Consider the following 16,033-nt stretch of genomic DNA (forward strand, 5'->3'; position numbering starts at 1 on the left):
CGCTTCGCAAGACGAAGTTCCCTATGGGCTTGCTTCGCAAGACGAAAACGTCTTGCGAGTCTCGCCATTTTTTTTTTGCTCCCCCCCCTTTTCAAAGCCGCTAAGCTGTTAATAGGCTTTTAACAGCTTAGCCGCTAAGCCCGCTAAGCCGCTAATAGCGCTAAGCCGCTAATAGCGCTAATCCGCTTAGCCGCCAATGGGGGTTGCTTCGCAAGACGAAAAAACCGCTAGACGAAAAGAATCGCGGAACGGATTCTTTTCGTCTTGCGAGCCACCACTGTAAAAACTTCCCTAAAGAGGGCTGCCTTCAGATGACTTTTAAAAGTAAAATAGTTTATTGCTTTGACATCTGATGGGAGGGTGTTCCACAGGGCGGGTGCCACTACCGAGAAGGCCCTCTGCCTGGTTCCCTGTAACTTGGCTTCTTGCAGTGAGGGAACCGCCAGAAGGCCCTCGGCGCTGGACCTCAGCGTCCGGGCAGAACGATGGGGGTGGAGACGCTCTTTCAGGTATACTGGGCCGAGGCCGTTTAGGGCTTTAAAGGTCAGCACCAACACTTTGAATTGTGCTTGGAAATGTACTGGGAGCCAGTGTAGATCTCTCAGAATAGTTGGTCATGCTTTCTGATGGGAGTTGTATTCAAAAGCTTCGGGTTAAGGGAGACTGAAATAAACAAACGTGGGTGCTTCTGCCATATCCAGTTGGTTCTGAATTTCTAGGCCAAAGAGCTCATTCAGACATACCCTCCAGGGACCCTATTTTGCAGGGAGAGTCCTGGGATTACGAAAGCCATCTTGGTTTCTGATTTGATCCTGGAATGTCTCAATTTCCCCCGCCAGCTTGGGGAGGGGGAGCGCCGGCAGCAGCGGTTTCTGATGGAGCATCCCAATGCCTCTTTATGGTTGCTGCTGCTGGCATCCTCCAATAATAATAATAATAATAATAATAATAATAATAATAATAATAAAAATTATATTTATACCCCGCCCTCCCCAGCCAAGACCGGGCTCAGGGCGGCTAACACCAGGTATAAAAACAGTTGATTAAAATACAACTTAAAAACAAGATTAAAATACAACATTAAAATGCGGCCTCATTTCAGTAGAAGCTCAAATCAAAAACTTTTTTGGGGATGAAAATGTCAAATCTTCACCAAGGCCAACTATCCAGACTGGTCCTACATGGGCCGGAAAAAAAGCCAGGGAAGTCCCCAAATAGGAGTTCCGTCACAGAAGGAGAAAGGAAAAAGGAAAGAGGGGGAGGGGATCAAGTTGATTGCAAGCCTGCGGAAAGAAATCAGATCCCGCAGGGCCCTGGTCTCATGAGACAGAGCGTTCCACCAAGCCGGGGCCAGTGTTGAAAAGGCCCTGGCTTTGGTTGAGGCTAATCTAACTTCCTTAGGGCCCGGGACCTCTAGGGTGTTGCTATTTATGGACCTTAGGGTCCTCTGTGGGGCATACCAGGAGAGGCGGTCCCATAGGTACGTGGGTCCTAGGCTGTGAAGGGCTTTAAAGGTCAAAACCAGCACCTTAAACCTGACCCTGTACTCCACTGGGAGCCAGAGCAGCTGGAAAAGCAGCTCATAATGGCTGGTGGAGAATGGGAAAAGAGGAGAAGTTGCCGGTACTGTGGCCCAGCCCTGTGGGACGTGCCAGCTCTGAGGGGCAAGCAGAGGCCAGGGCCTCCCTGAGAGGGAAGAAAGGACGAGGAGTCATTGTTATTATTATTATTATTATTATTATTATTATTATTATTATTATTATTATTATTATTAAATGCTTTGTGCATCTGTGTCCAATCTTGCCCCTTCCTAAATAAATTAAAACAAAATTGGGATTAAGTGGTTTTCTCGGGACAGTGGAGGGCTTGTGTGCTGTGTCCCGTTGGTGAAGCGGTGGTGGCATTCAGCCTTCCTCTGACAGAAAATGTTCTGTAGGCTGGGGAGGGACAAAAAATGGGGGGCGGGGGGGTCAAGGAGGGTCATTTGCAGGGAGTGAGAAATGTCCCTGTTTTTCATCTGAGGAAAGTTAGAGGGTATGTGCTTATCATGTGCTGACTGTCTGCCGATCGTACAATTAGTCTCCATTTTTTTTTTAAAAAACCCAACAACCCTGTGTTGTTGCATTGAAACTGGGTGATTATAAAAGTTCTGCTTTTGATGGCTCCAGAGTTCCAGAGCTTCTCCCTGCTTCCTTAGAGAGGTCTGAGGATTGAACCCAAGGCCTTTTGCATGCTCTTCTGCGGAGCTATTCCATTCAGCCTGCAAGCCTAACACATAGATCCCTTCCCTGGGTTGTTCGAGTTTCTATCAGTTCAGGCTGAACAACCCTTTTGCATCTGCTTTTGCAGGAAGCCTTGCTTTGCGCTCAGGTATTCCAGAGACTTCTGCGATTGTGCTTTTTGTACCGTTCCAGCACATTTCCTCTGTATGGCAACCTTGCATTTTAGAACCTGCTCCTAGCCGTTAATGAACAGTGGGTGTCAGATTTGTACAATATAGAGTTTGCTTCCTTTTTTTTAATGCATCGGAAACAATGGAGAATGCAATTAATTGTTGCCGTTCCTTTTCCTCCAAGGCAAAGCACGTGTTCTTAAAAGGGTTGGGATGAAAGTAAAACCTAAACAGGAGTATGATTAATGGGAAACAATTATTTGGTGGCGAGCCACTTTGTTTCGGATTCCAAGACAGTTTTATTTGAAATTATGGGGAACTTCATACCAGAGGATTAGAGACAGCAAGTGTAGCAAATACAGTGGTACCTCGGGTTGCATACGCTTCAGGTTACAGATTCCGCTAATAGTGCTTCAGGTTAAGAACTTTGCTTCAGGATGAGAACAGTAATCGTGCTCCGGCGGCGCGGCAGCAGCAGGAGGCCCCATTAGCTAAAGTGGTGCTTCAGGTTAAGAACAGTTTCAGGTTAAGTACGGACCTCCGGAACAAATTAAGTATTTAACCTGAGGTACCACTGTACTGGTTCAGCTGGCATGAAAAGGCATTATGCGGTTGAGCCTTAGGCGCCTTCCTTCATGTGCTCCGAGTTAATCACTCACTCACTGATCAATGCAAACCATAATTTGCTGTTACAACCAACCTAGCAAACTGTAATTTGCACCCAACCTCCGTACCAGAATTTAAACCGATGGTTTGCAGGGGAAATGCAAACCCTAGTTTATTGGTTTGGATGCAGGGGCAAACTATTGCTTCTGCTAAAATGTGGCCTTCCAATTACATCAGGAACGGAGGAAGGGTCTTGATCCCCCTTTGCCAATCCTCTGCTGGCCACATGCCAGGAATGGCGGGTGGCGCTGTGGGTAAAAGCCTCAGCGCCTAGGGCTTGCCGATCGAAAGGTCGGCGGTTCGAATCCCCGCGGCGGGGTGCGCTCCTGCTGCTCGGTCCCAGCGCCTGCCAACCTAGCAGTTCGAAAGCACCCCCGGGTGCAAGTAGATAAATAGGGACCGCTTACTAGCGGGAAGGTAAACGGTGTTTCCGTGTGCTGCGCTGGCTCGCCAGAGCAGCTTCGTCACGCTGGCCACGTGACCCGGAAGTGTCTTCGGACAGCGCTGGCTCCCGGCCTCTAGAGTGAGATGAGCGCACAACCCTAGAGTCTGTCAAGACTGGCCCGTACCGGCAGGGGTACCTTTACCTTTACCTTTATCCTGCACATGAACACTCGCAAACATATACACACGTGTATAGGCACATGCAGACACCCCAGCCGATCAATCAACTGTAGAATGGGGAGTGTACGATTTACATCCCCATCCATCTGCTGTGTTCAGCGGGGGAATTTAAACCTCTGCATCCACCCCAACATTGTCTGCTTTATTGTTATTTAGGGCACCTGTAAACATGGTTTGAACCATCCCTTGCACTACCTAGTTATAGATTAACTTTCGACATTCATCCTGTGCTTTCGGTTTGGTGAATCCCTGGTTGTCTTGCAAATTTGGGTGAAAGCATTCTCTCCTTCTGGTTTGTGGTGTGTGGACACTTCTAGCTCTCTCTTTTCTGTGCTCTCTTTCTTTCTCTCAGCTTGGATAATTTTAGTAGGTCTAACAAAGAGGTTAAAAGGGGGGCAGGCGATCTTTTGATAACCTTTTGCAATGCTTATTCTGTAGCTCACAGACCTCTGAGTCTGGCATGCTGGCAGAGATGAACAGCTGGAGTTTATGACCCATCACTTTACTTGTTCATGGTGTTCAAAAAAGCATGTCCTCCCAGGATGTCCAGAGTTTCTTCCAGCCCTTGTCCTCATGGATGTCTCGGGTCTATGAGGCTGTCCAAGAAGCAGGCGACTCCATATCTTCTTCCTTCGCCAACCTGGGAAGCAAAGCGGATCCCCATCCCACCGAAGAAGGAGACAAGGGCTTAGAAGACAGTGATGATGGGTCTTATGAACGTTACTCTGAAGCTTCAGATGATGGAAGCACCTTTAGCCAGGAGAGTGGAGAATCTGATGACTTCTCATCATCTGCTCATGAGCCTACTTCTCTGGAGTCTTCCTGTGCTTCAGACCTGGGTCTTCGTTGGCACGAAGGAGACAAGAGCAACTGCACCTTCTCAGATCAGTATCTCGATGATGACCCCTTGACATCCCATGGACTCTACCCAAACTACAAGGGCTACCAACTTATGGAAACCATCCCGGAGGAAGAGGAGCATTCCAAGCAGAGTAAGAATCTTCTACATAACTGTGATGGTAAGTTGGTGTCCTCCTAAGCTCTTTATTTTGCACACACTCTCCAAAAAAAACATGGGATTGCTGCCCCAAAGGGTGATCCCTTTCAGTTCCTACCACATGACTTCCTGTTCTTACACAGTACATTTCTCTCCCTCTACTTTATATCATTGGTTGGCAGGGAAATACAAGGTGTAAAGACATCAGGACATGGGGCAGGTTATGTCAAAAGTTATGAAAGCAGAGGCAGCCATTTCCCCTCCATACTTACTTGCAGATAATGCTTCGCAGAGGATAAAAGTTATTAGCAACTCCTTACGGCAGATTATAGGGACGCGGGTGGCGCTGTGGGTTAAACCACAGAGCCTAGGACTTGCCGATCAGAAGGTTGGCGGTTCGAATCCCCGCGACGGGGTGAGCTCCTGTTGCTCGGTCCCATCTTCTGCCAACCTAGCAGTTCGAAAGGACATCAAAGTGCAAGTAGATAAATAGGTACCACTCCGGCGGGAAGGTAGACAACATTTCCGTGTGCAGCTCTGGTTCGCCAGAAGCGGCTTAGTCATGCTGGCCACATGACCTGGAAGCTGTACGCCGGCTCCCTTGGCCAATAAAGCGAGATGAGCGCTGCAACCCCAGAGTCGGTCACGACTGGACCTAATGGTCAGGGGTACCTTTACCTTTACCTTACGGCAGATTATGGTTCCTAGGGATTCCAGCTTTATCCTGTGCTAATCCTGCATCTGACAGCATTGGGGAAGAGATGCGTTCTGCATCACTGAAGCCAATGAAGTTAGTTGAGCCAGAATGCTGGTTCTAAAAGTAGTGGCAGTCATGCATTATTACAAGCTAGGGTTGCCCTACGGCAGGAAATTTTCGGACACAGCAGGTATTTCCCGGACATTAGCAGCATCTGGACGGAACGAAATTTAAGCTCAACAGCTTTTTGTGTCCGGGTTTTCACTTTTTGACATATGGCAACCCTGTGACAAGCCATTGCACAAAAATGTATTCGGGGGCCCCACTCTCAATTTAGTTTGATTATGAACCAGTATCTAATTCCATGCCTTCTGACCAGAGGTGAAACATTTGTTATGAGAAGAGGAAATCTAATTTACTACGAAGTACATATCTTTAGAATGCATATAAGTTATAGGTGCATCTTTATGCGTAATGTTAATTGACATGACAAAGCTATATCAGAATATATTGGCAGAAAGTTGGATGGCTTAAGATATGCTTGCTGGCATCTCTATATCAGCACATGTCTTAGCCTTTGAGAAATTTCCACCATGACCCCTTGTATTGGTTAGCGGTGGGTGCATGCCTGTCAGAGAGGGGAAAAATAAAAGCTAATCAGAACTATAATACAACTGCCCCTTGTGTTGAAATTATTGTATATGACCATTTATGAATATTTCCTGGTTTCTTGAGGCTGGGTTTATTTATTTATTGTTTATTTAGATATTTATAAAACACACTTTCATAAACAAATCAGGGTATAACATTAAAAACACGTCACAATTACAGCAACAAAACCACCCATAAATATGGGTTGGTAAAATATTCACATTCCAAACAACAGAGTTTTCAGAAGATCACAAAAAGAAGGCAGGGAGGGTGACTCCTTCTGGACCTCTGGTGGCAAGGAGTTCCACAGGACATCACTTGACATGGTAAAGGCCAACTGAGCCTCAGGGGCATTGGGGACCTTCAAAAGTGTTGGGATATTTCCGTTCCACCTTAAAAGGGAGCAGGCTTTGAGAGTCACAGAGTCTGCGCATGTCCTAGTCACAGGATGTTTATGTTTGCTGTTTCCTTTCGATTTCAGTCGGTCGGAGTCACTGACTCAGAACGGTCATGTTTTTCCTTTGTTCTGTTCAACGCTAAATAAAGTCTGTAAATTATGCTCTTCTGCGGTGCAAGCTTTCTGGCTGTGGTTTCTGCTGATAAACAGTGTGCACAAGCCTGGAATGTGGCAATCCGTTTCTGAGGCTTCGTGTCGCTAACTGCTGGATCTGCCTGGCTACGGGAGATCGATGGAAGTCCGGCAGCCGGCTTGGGGCCATGATGGACAATATCTCCCTGGCAGTTTCCCAACAACAAGGTTTCGGGCCCAGATTCACAGCACCTACAGGAGAGTAAAGCTGCAACAGACTGCGTTTGAGAGGTACGTGGGAAAAGCGAAAGAAAGGGAGGCTTTTCTGTTTTACCTCGGACGGAGCCTATGAACTCCGGAAGGCTTAATTGGCCTGGGAGCCGAGCCAAAAGGCATCGTGATTAATGAGCTGCCACGATAAGGAGTCTTTGAAGGCATAAAGGCTCACGGCTCAAGTAAAAGCTGGAATGGAGTTTTTCCACGCTTTTGAAGCTTCAGAGGCCACTGAGTGCCCAAAGTTAAATCGGCACAATTATCAGACCTGGGCAAAATGGTGTGAGAGTTTGCTGCGTCAGTATGGAGTCTGGCATACTGTGTCTCAAGCCCCCCCAGATCCTCTGACAGAGAAATGGGAGGCCCAGAATTCGAGGGCCATTGACATAATAGTCTTATCCGTCTCTCTGGAGGAAATTGCTACGCTTGCTGGCAACATGACGGCACGTAAGATGTGGAATGCTTTGAAGATAGCCCACATGTCAGTCATCCCAGCTCAGAGTTTGAATGCCCAGAGTTTGACTGCATCGGAGGTCCTGGCTGTTTCCCAGAATGCGAGTGAATGCAGGGATGCTGAGGGCACCGGTTGCAAGCTGCAGGGGGAGCAGACTGTGATGTCATCCCAGGCAGCATTCCAGCCTCCAGGGGGAGCCAAGGAGACGGCAGCTGAGAGCTCTGTTTCTCATGGGAACCAAGGTCATCGTCTTTGCAGAGACCGGAAGGCCAGAGGTAAACAAAGACAGATGCCTGCAGATGGCCCGAAGCAGAAGGGGGGTGAAGAGCCCACGCCAGTGGAAAACAAGGCTTTGTTAGCTGGCACTGCTTCACCAAAGGCTAAAGGCAAGTCTCATGGCCAGGAGCAGGGGGGCAAGCTGCAAAAGCCCACGCCGGTGGAAAACAAGGTTTTGCTTGCTGCAAAGACTGCTCCAAAGGCTAAAGCCAGGTTTATTGTGGACTCTGGTGCGAGCCGCCATCTTTCAAAGGATAAGCACCTGTTTATCTCCTTCTCGCCTCAAGAAGGAGAGATCCACCTGGCTGATGGAAGGACGTTGCAAATTGCAGGAGAAGGGACTGTGAAACTTGCAAGTTTGCATACAACCATCAGTAATGTACTGTATGTTCCTGGAGCTGCGGACAATTTGCTTAGCGTCCCACAGCTGACTGGGCGTGGCTTTGAGATATCCTTCAAGAGGAGCGTCTGTGTCATCAGAAAAGGCAAAGAGGACATTTTGCATGCAAAGTTTATAGATGGTTTATTCTGTATAACTTATGATGACAATGCTGTTGTGTCTAATGCTGATTCTTGTTGTGTTGCACAAACTAACAAGGTTCTTCATGCAGGATGCATTCATGATGCACATCGAAGATTTTGTCACATGTCTTGGCAGGCGCTGGCCAAGATGCCTGGATTGGTTGAAGGTTTGAACATCAAACCTTGTAAGTATCACATGAAATGTGTATCTTGTGCAGAGAACAAGGTGAAGGTTGCTCCAAAAGGCAAGGAGTCTAGCAGGCAGGCTTCCAAACCCTACCAGCTAGTGCATGTGGACCTGGTTGGGCCACTTACGCCCTCTTTGGGAGGAGCAAGGTTCTTCATGGTTCTAATTGATTCTTTTTCTAGGTACATTCATGTGTTTATGCTCGAGCAGAAATCGCAAGCGTTTCCTAGGTTCAAAGCATTCTGTGCTTGGCTGGAGAATGCTCACGGTAAACATATCGGCTGTCTGTTTACCGATCGCGGCGGGGAATTCAATTCTCAGCAGTTTGAAGCTTTCCTGACTGAGAAGGGAATCCAGCATGACTTGACAACGCCTAGATCGCCATGGATGAATGGGCTTGCGGAGCGAGCAAATCAAACGTTGCTGCAAGGAATGAAAACCTTGTTGCATGATGCCAACCTCCCTGATAAGTTTTGGGGGGAAGCTCTGTCAACGGTAGCTTATACCGTTAATCGCAGCTTGTCATCACCCATTGGTTGTACCCCCTATGAGAAGATGTTTGGCAAGAAACCCAACACCAAACACATGAGAATTTTTGGTTCTGACATGTGGGTACGCACCCCACAAACCAACAAGCTTGGGAAGCGTGGGGCACATGGTTTGTTCATGGGGTACGAAAAAGGTGCATACAGGGTATGGATTGTTGGGAAACTGCCAGGGAGATATTGTCCATCATGGCCCCAAGCCGGCTGCCGAATGTCCATCGATCTCCCGTAGCCAGGCAGATCCAGCAGTTAGCGACACAAAACCTTAGAAATAGATTGCCACATTCCAGGCTTGTGCACACTGTTCTTTATCAGCAGAAACCACAGCCAGAAAGCTTGCACCGCAGAAGAGGAGCATAATTTACAGACTTTATTTAGCGTTGAACAGAACAAAGGAAAAACATGACCGTTCTGAGTCAGTGACTCCGACCGACTGAAATCGAAAGGAAACAGCAAGCATAAACATCCTGTGACTAGGACATGCGCAGACTCTGTGACTCTCAAAGCCTGCTCTCTCTTCAGGTGGAACGGAAATATCCTAACATCCTCCCCCTTTCCGTGTAACCTGTTGTACCTGTGGTTCACTCAATTGCAACCTTTGTACATAAACCTTATGTTGTTCTCTGTTAACAACCTTAGACAACAGATCAGCAGGAATTTCATTTCCTGGCATGTAGGACACCGGAATCAGTCCTTTCTGAATACACTCTCTTGCACGATGTAGCTTAATCTGCAAGTACTTGGTTCTTTGCTTGCAACTCTCGGAGTTCAGCAAAGCCAAACACGATCTATTGTCTTGATACACTTGTATAGGACATTTCACAGAAACCCCGATGTCCTTAAACAGTTGCATCAACCATTCACAATCCATGAGTGAAAATGACAGAGCATTGAGTTCTTCTTCACAGGAACTTAGGCTCACTGTTGTTTGCTTCTTGCACAACCAGTCAAACAGGCAGTGGTTGTACATGTAGCATACTCCAGAAGTGCTTGTACCATCTGTGGTGTCACTTCCAAAACTTGCATCTGCAAAGATTTCAAGACCTCCAGTCTTCTGACTGGTGAACCTCAGCCTGTAGTGCATAGTCCCTTTCAAATAGCGGGCTATGCGCTTCAGAGCTTTCCAATCCTGAACCGTAGGATTGTTGGCATGTCTGCTAAGCAGATTACAGCTTACAGCTATGTCAGGTCTTGAACATCTGGCAATGAAATTCAGCTTGCCTAGAATGCATCTGTACAGCGTTGTGTCAGAAAACGCTTCAGCAGTACTGTCTACTTGGTAACCTGTCACCATCGGTGTGTCTGCTGGGTTTGCATCAACCAAATTCAACCTGGTTAATACATCAGCAATTTTCTGTGTTTGGTGTACCAGAAAATTACCTGCTTGGTCCTTCTCCACCTGCAGAGAAAGATAGTTGGATACCTCACCAAGATCCTTCATGTCAAAGTGCTCCTTCAGCTGAGCTAGGGTGCTTTGATAGAAAGCCTGATTCTTCCAAAACATCAGAAGATCATCAACAAAACATAAACAATACAGTTTGTTTTGCCCCTCTTCCTTGACAAACACGCATGGATCAGCTTTGCCCTGGTGAAAACCTAGAGAAAGCAACGTTTCAGTGAGTTTTGTGTTCCAACTCCTAGCACTCTGCTTGAGACCATATAAGGATTTCCGCAGTTTACAGACCATTCCCTTCTGTATCTGCATCCCGTCTGGTGGAAGCATGAACAGCTCTTCGTTCAAAATCCCGTACAAAAAAGCTGTATTAATGTCGTGGTGGGAAACATGCAGTTTCTCCTCCGCAGCAATCTTGAGCATCAGCCGAATGCTCTCATACTTGACTGTGGGAGAGTAGGTCTCGTGGTAATCCTGTCCTGGTACCTGTGAAAAACCTCTGGCAACCAACCTGGCTTTGTGTCTGACAACCTTGCCATTCTGGTCTGTCTTGGCCTTGAAGACCCATTTGCTGCCAACCAGTCTCATTCCTGGGACTACCGGTACCAGCTCCCAAGTTTGGTTCCTGTTCAAGGAATCAACTTCAGCCTTCATGGCATTAAGCCAAGGCTCAGCATCTTTAGAGGTTAACTCCTGAACCTCTTTGAAGCTTGAAGGTTCCCACACCTTCTCTGAGCTACTAAGAACAGCAGTTGCAGTCTTAGCAAACTCATCAGCAAATCTCTTTGGAGGTCTGCCTTTGGTCGCCCTTTCAGACCTACGTACTAGACGCAAGTCTTCTGGACTCATCTCCTCTTTCTTAGGAGAAAAATGACCAATGGTGAACAGTGGTTCTTCCAGTTCATTGTCAGATGCATCAGATGGTCTGACTGAGGCCTTTGCACTCTTGTAGTCTGCTGTGTCATCACTCTCACTGACATCAGCAGCAGCGCCGCCCAATGAACTGGAATCCGAACTCTGATCATCATCATCATCATCATCCTCATCATCATCATCCTCAGCAGCTTCCTCAGCTTTAGCTGCTTGCTTGACATCACCTTCATCCTCCTCTGGGTAACTCTGGAAAATTCCCACATTTTCCCCCCACTTAGGATTGTATTCAACACTCCTTGTGAACTTAATGGATTTGGAGTTAGTCATCCATACCCTGTATGCACCTTTTTCGTACCCCATGAACAAACCATGTGCCCCACGCTTCCCAAGCTTGTTGGTTTGTGGGGTGCGTACCCACATGTCAGAACCAAAAATTCTCATGTGTTTGGTGTTGGGTTTCTTGCCAAACATCTTCTCATAGGGGGTACAACCAATGGGTGATGACAATCTGCGATTAACGGAGTAAACCAGATTCCCCAAAGCCTCCCCCCAAAACTTATCAGGGAGATTGGCATCATGCAACAAGGTTTTCATTCCTTGCAGCAATGTCTGATTTGCTCTCTCCGCAAGCCCATTCATCCATGGCGATCTGGGGGTTGACATGTCATGCTGGATTCCCTTCTCAGTCAGGAAAGCTTCAAACTGCTGAGAAGTGAATTCCCCGCCCCGATCGGTAAACAGACAGGAAATACGTTTACCGTGAGCATTCTCCAACCAAGCACAGAATGCCTTAAACTTCGGAAACGCTTGCGATTTCTGTTCGAGCAAAAACACATGAATGTACCTAGAAAAAGAATCAATTAGAACCATGAAGAACCTTGCTCCTCCTAAAGAGGGCGTAAGTGGCCCAACCAGGTCTGCGTGCACTAGCTGGTAGGGCTTGGAAGCCTGCCTGCTAGACTCTTTGCCTTTTGGAGCAACCTTCACCTTGTTCTCTGCACAAGATACACACTTCATGTGAAATTTACAGGGTTTGATGTTCAAACCCTCAACCACCTCTGGCATCTTGGCCAGTGCCTTCCAAGAGAGGTGACCAAACCTTCGATGCGCTTCATGAATGCAACCTGCATGAAGAACTTTGTTAGTTTGTGCAACACAACAAGAATCAGCATTAGATACAACAGCAGTGTCCTCATAAGTTATATGGAACAAACCATCCATAAACTTTGCATGCAAATAGTCCTCTTTGCCTTTACTGATGACACAGACGCTCCTCTTGAAGGAAATCTGAAAACCACGTCCAGTAAGCTGCGGGACGCTCAACAAATTGCTTGCAGCGCCTGGAACATATAGTACACCGCTGATGGTTGTGTGCAAACTTGCAAGTTTCACAGTCCCTTCTCCTGCAATTTGCAACGTCCTTCCATCAGCCAGGTGGATCTCACCTTCCTGAGGCTTGAAGGAGATAAAGAGGTGCCGATCCTTCGAGATGTGGCGGGTACAGCCCGAATCAACAACAAAGCTGCCTTTGGCTGTTGGAGCAGTCTTCACAGCAAGCAAACCCTTGTTTTCCACTGGCTTGGGCTTTTGCAGCTTGCCCCCCTGCTGCTCCTGGCCAGCAGACGTGCCTTTAGCCTTTGGTGAAGCTGTGCCAGCTAACATAGCCTTGTCTTCCACTGGCGTGGGCTTTTGCAGCTTGCCCCCCTGCTCCTGGCCATGAGACGTGCCTTTAGCCTTTTGTGAAGCAGTGCCAGCTAACAAAGCCTTGTTTTCCACTGGCGTGGGCTCTTCACCCTCCCTCTGCTTCTGGCCATCTGCAGACGCCTGTCTTTGTTTACCTCTGGCTTTCCGGCCTCTGCAAAGACGATGACCTTGGTTCCCATGAGAAACAGAGCTCTCAGCTGCCGACTCCTTGGCTCCCCCTGGAGGCTGGAATGCTGCCTGGGATGACGTGACGGTCAGCTCCCCCTGCAGCTTGCAACCGGTGCCCTCAGCATCCCTGCATTCACTCGCATTCTGGGAAACAGCCAGGACCTCCGATGCAGTCAAACTCTGGGCTGGGATGACTGACTTGTGAGCTTTCATCAAAGCATACCACATTCCACGTGCAGTGGTGTTGCCAGCCAGCGTCTTAATTTCCTCAAGAGATACGGATAAGACTATTACGTCTATCGCCTTCGAATCATCGGCTTTCCATCTCTCTGTCAGAGGAACTGGGGGGGCCTCACTCACGGTATGCCACACCCTAAACTGACGCAGCAAACTCTCACACCATTTTGCCCAGGTTTCATAATTCTGCCCATGTAACTTAAGGCATTCAGCATTTGCCTCAGAAGCTTGGAAAAACCCCATTTCCAGCTTTCTGCTTTAGCCGTGAGTCTTTTTTTAACTTCAGAGACTCCTTATCTTGGCAGCTCATTAATCACGATGCCTTTTGGCTCGGCTCCCAGGCCAATTTAGCCTTGCCGGAGTTCAAAGGCTCCGTCCGAGGTAAAACAGAAAAGCCTCCCTTTCTTTTGCTTTTCCCACTTCATACCTCTCAAACGCAGTCTGTTGCAGCTTTACTCTCCTGTAGGTGCTGTGAATCTGGGCCCGAAACCTTGTTGTTGGGAAACTGCCAGGGAGATATTGTCCATCATGGCCCCAAGCCGGCTGCCGAACGTCCATCGATCTCCCGTAGCCAGGCAGATCCAGCAGTTAGCGACACAAAACCTTAGAAATAGATTGCCACATTCCAGGCTTGTGCACACTGTTCTTTATCAGCAGAAACCACAGCCAGAAAGCTTGCACCGCAGAAGAGGAGCATAATTTACAGACTTTATTTAGCGTTGAACAGAACAAAGGAAAAACATGACCGTTCTGAGTCAGTGACTCCGACCGACTGAAATCGAAAGGAAACAGCAAGCATAAACATCCTGTGACTAGGACATGCGCAGACTCTGTGACTCTCAAAGCCTGCTCTCTCTTAAGGTGGAACGGAAATATCCTAACATGGATGACTGACTCTAAATCCATAAAGTTCACAAGGAGTGTTGAGTACAATCCTAAGTGGGGGGAAAATGTGGGAATTTTCCAGAGTTACCCAGAGGAGGATGAAGGTGATGTCAAGCAAGCAGCTAAAGCTGAGGAAACTGAGGATGAGGATGATGATGATGATGATGATGATGATCAGAGTTCGGATTCCAGTTCAGTGGGCGGCGCTGCTGCTGATGTCAGTGAGAGTGATGACACAGCAGACTACAAGAGTGCAAAGGCCTCAGTCAGACCATCTGATGCGTCTGACAATGAACTGGAAGAACCACTGTTCACCATTGGTCATTTTTCTCCTAAGAAAGAGGAGATGAGTCCAGAAGACTTGCGTCTAGTACGTAGGTCTGAAAGGGCGACCAAAGACAGACCTCCAAAGAGATTTGCTGATGAGTTTGCTAAGACTGCAACTGCTGTTCTTAGTAGCTCAGAGAAGGTGTGGGAACCTTCAAGCTTCAAAGAGGTTCAGGAGTTAACCTCTAATGATGCTGAGCCTTGGCTTAATGCCATGAAGGCTGAAGTTGATTCCTTGAACAGGAACCAAACTTGGGAGCTGGTACCGGTAGTCCCAGGTATGAGACTGGTTGGCAGCAAATGGGTCTTCAAGGCCAAGACAGACCAGAATGGCAAGGTAGTCAGACACAAAGCCAGATTGGTTGCCAGAGGTTTTTCACAGGTACCAGGACAGGATTACCACGAGACCTACTCACTCACAGTCAAATATGAGAGCATTCGGCTGATGCTCAAGATCGCTGTGGAGGAGAAACTGCATGTTTCCCATCATGACATTAATACAGCTTTTTTGTACGGGATTTTGAACGAGGAGCTGTTTATGCTTCCACCTGACGGGATGCAGATACAGAAGGGAATGGTCTGTAAACTGCGGAAATCCTTATATGGTCTCAAGCAGAGTGCTAGGTGTTGGAACACAAAACTCACTGAAACGTTGCTTTCTCTAGGTTTTCACCAGGGCAAAGCTGATCCATGTGTGTTTGTCAAGGAGGAGGGGCAAAACAAACTGTATTGTTTATGTTTTGTTGATGATCTTCTGATGTTTTGGAAGAATCAGGCTTTCTATCAAAGCACCCTAGCTCAGCTGAAGGAGCACTTTGACATGAAGGATCTTGGTGAGGTATCCAACTATCTTTCTCTGCAGGTGGAGAAGGACCAAGCAGGTAATTTTCTGGTACACCAAACACAGAAAATTGCTGATGTATTAACCAGGTTGAATTTGGTTGATGCAAACCCAGCAGACACACCGATGGTGACAGGTTACCAGGTAGACAGTACTGCTGAAGCGTTTTCTGACACAACGCTGTACAGATGCATTCTAGGCAAGCTGAATTTCATTGCCAGATGTTCAAGACCTGACATAGCTGTAAGCTGTAATCTGCTTAGCAGACATGCCAACAATCCTACGGTTCAGGATTGGAAAGCTCTGAAGCGCATAGCCCGCTATTTGAAAGGGACTATGCACTACAGGCTGAGGTTCACCAGTCAGAAGACTGGAGGTCTTGAAATCTTTGCAGATGCAAGTTTTGGAAGTGACACCACAGATGGTACAAGCACTTCTGGAGTATGCTACATGTACAACCACTGCCTGTTTGACTGGTTGTGCAAGAAGCAAACAACAGTGAGCCTAAGTTCCTGTGAAGCAGAACTCAATGCTCTGTCATTTTCACTCATGGATTGTGAATGGTTGATGCAACTGTTTAAGGACATCGGGGTTTCTGTGAAATGTCCTATACAAGTGTATCAAGACAATAGATCATGTTTGGCTTTGCTGAACTCAGAGAGTTGCAAGCAGAGAACCAAATACTTGCAGATTAAGCTACATCGTGCAAGAGAGTGTATTCAGAAAGGACTGATTCGGGTGTCCTACATGGCAGGAAATGAAATTCCTGCTGATCTGTTGTCTAAGGTTGTT

General features: G+C 47.4%; 1 protein-coding gene across 3 annotated transcripts in view; it reads left to right on the forward strand.

Annotated features, from left to right (window-relative positions):
• The window catches only part of SYT16 (synaptotagmin 16), a 108,703-nt gene that overhangs the window by 56,785 nt on the left and 35,885 nt on the right, over positions 1-16,033 (forward strand). For 2 of the 3 annotated variants that reach the window (XM_077922596.1, XM_077922574.1), the window contains one exon: positions 4,121-4,701. The exons of the other annotated variant lie outside the window; for it this stretch is intronic. In XM_077922596.1, coding sequence (XP_077778722.1) covers positions 4,212-4,701 — 490 coding nt within the window. In that variant the 5' untranslated portion in view covers positions 4,121-4,211. The remainder of the gene's footprint in view (positions 1-4,120; positions 4,702-16,033) is intronic. 3 annotated transcript variants of the gene reach the window in all.

Source organism: Podarcis muralis, chromosome 1 (assembly GCF_964188315.1).
Source record: "Podarcis muralis chromosome 1, rPodMur119.hap1.1, whole genome shotgun sequence".
Taxonomy (NCBI): domain Eukaryota; kingdom Metazoa; phylum Chordata; class Lepidosauria; order Squamata; family Lacertidae; genus Podarcis; species Podarcis muralis.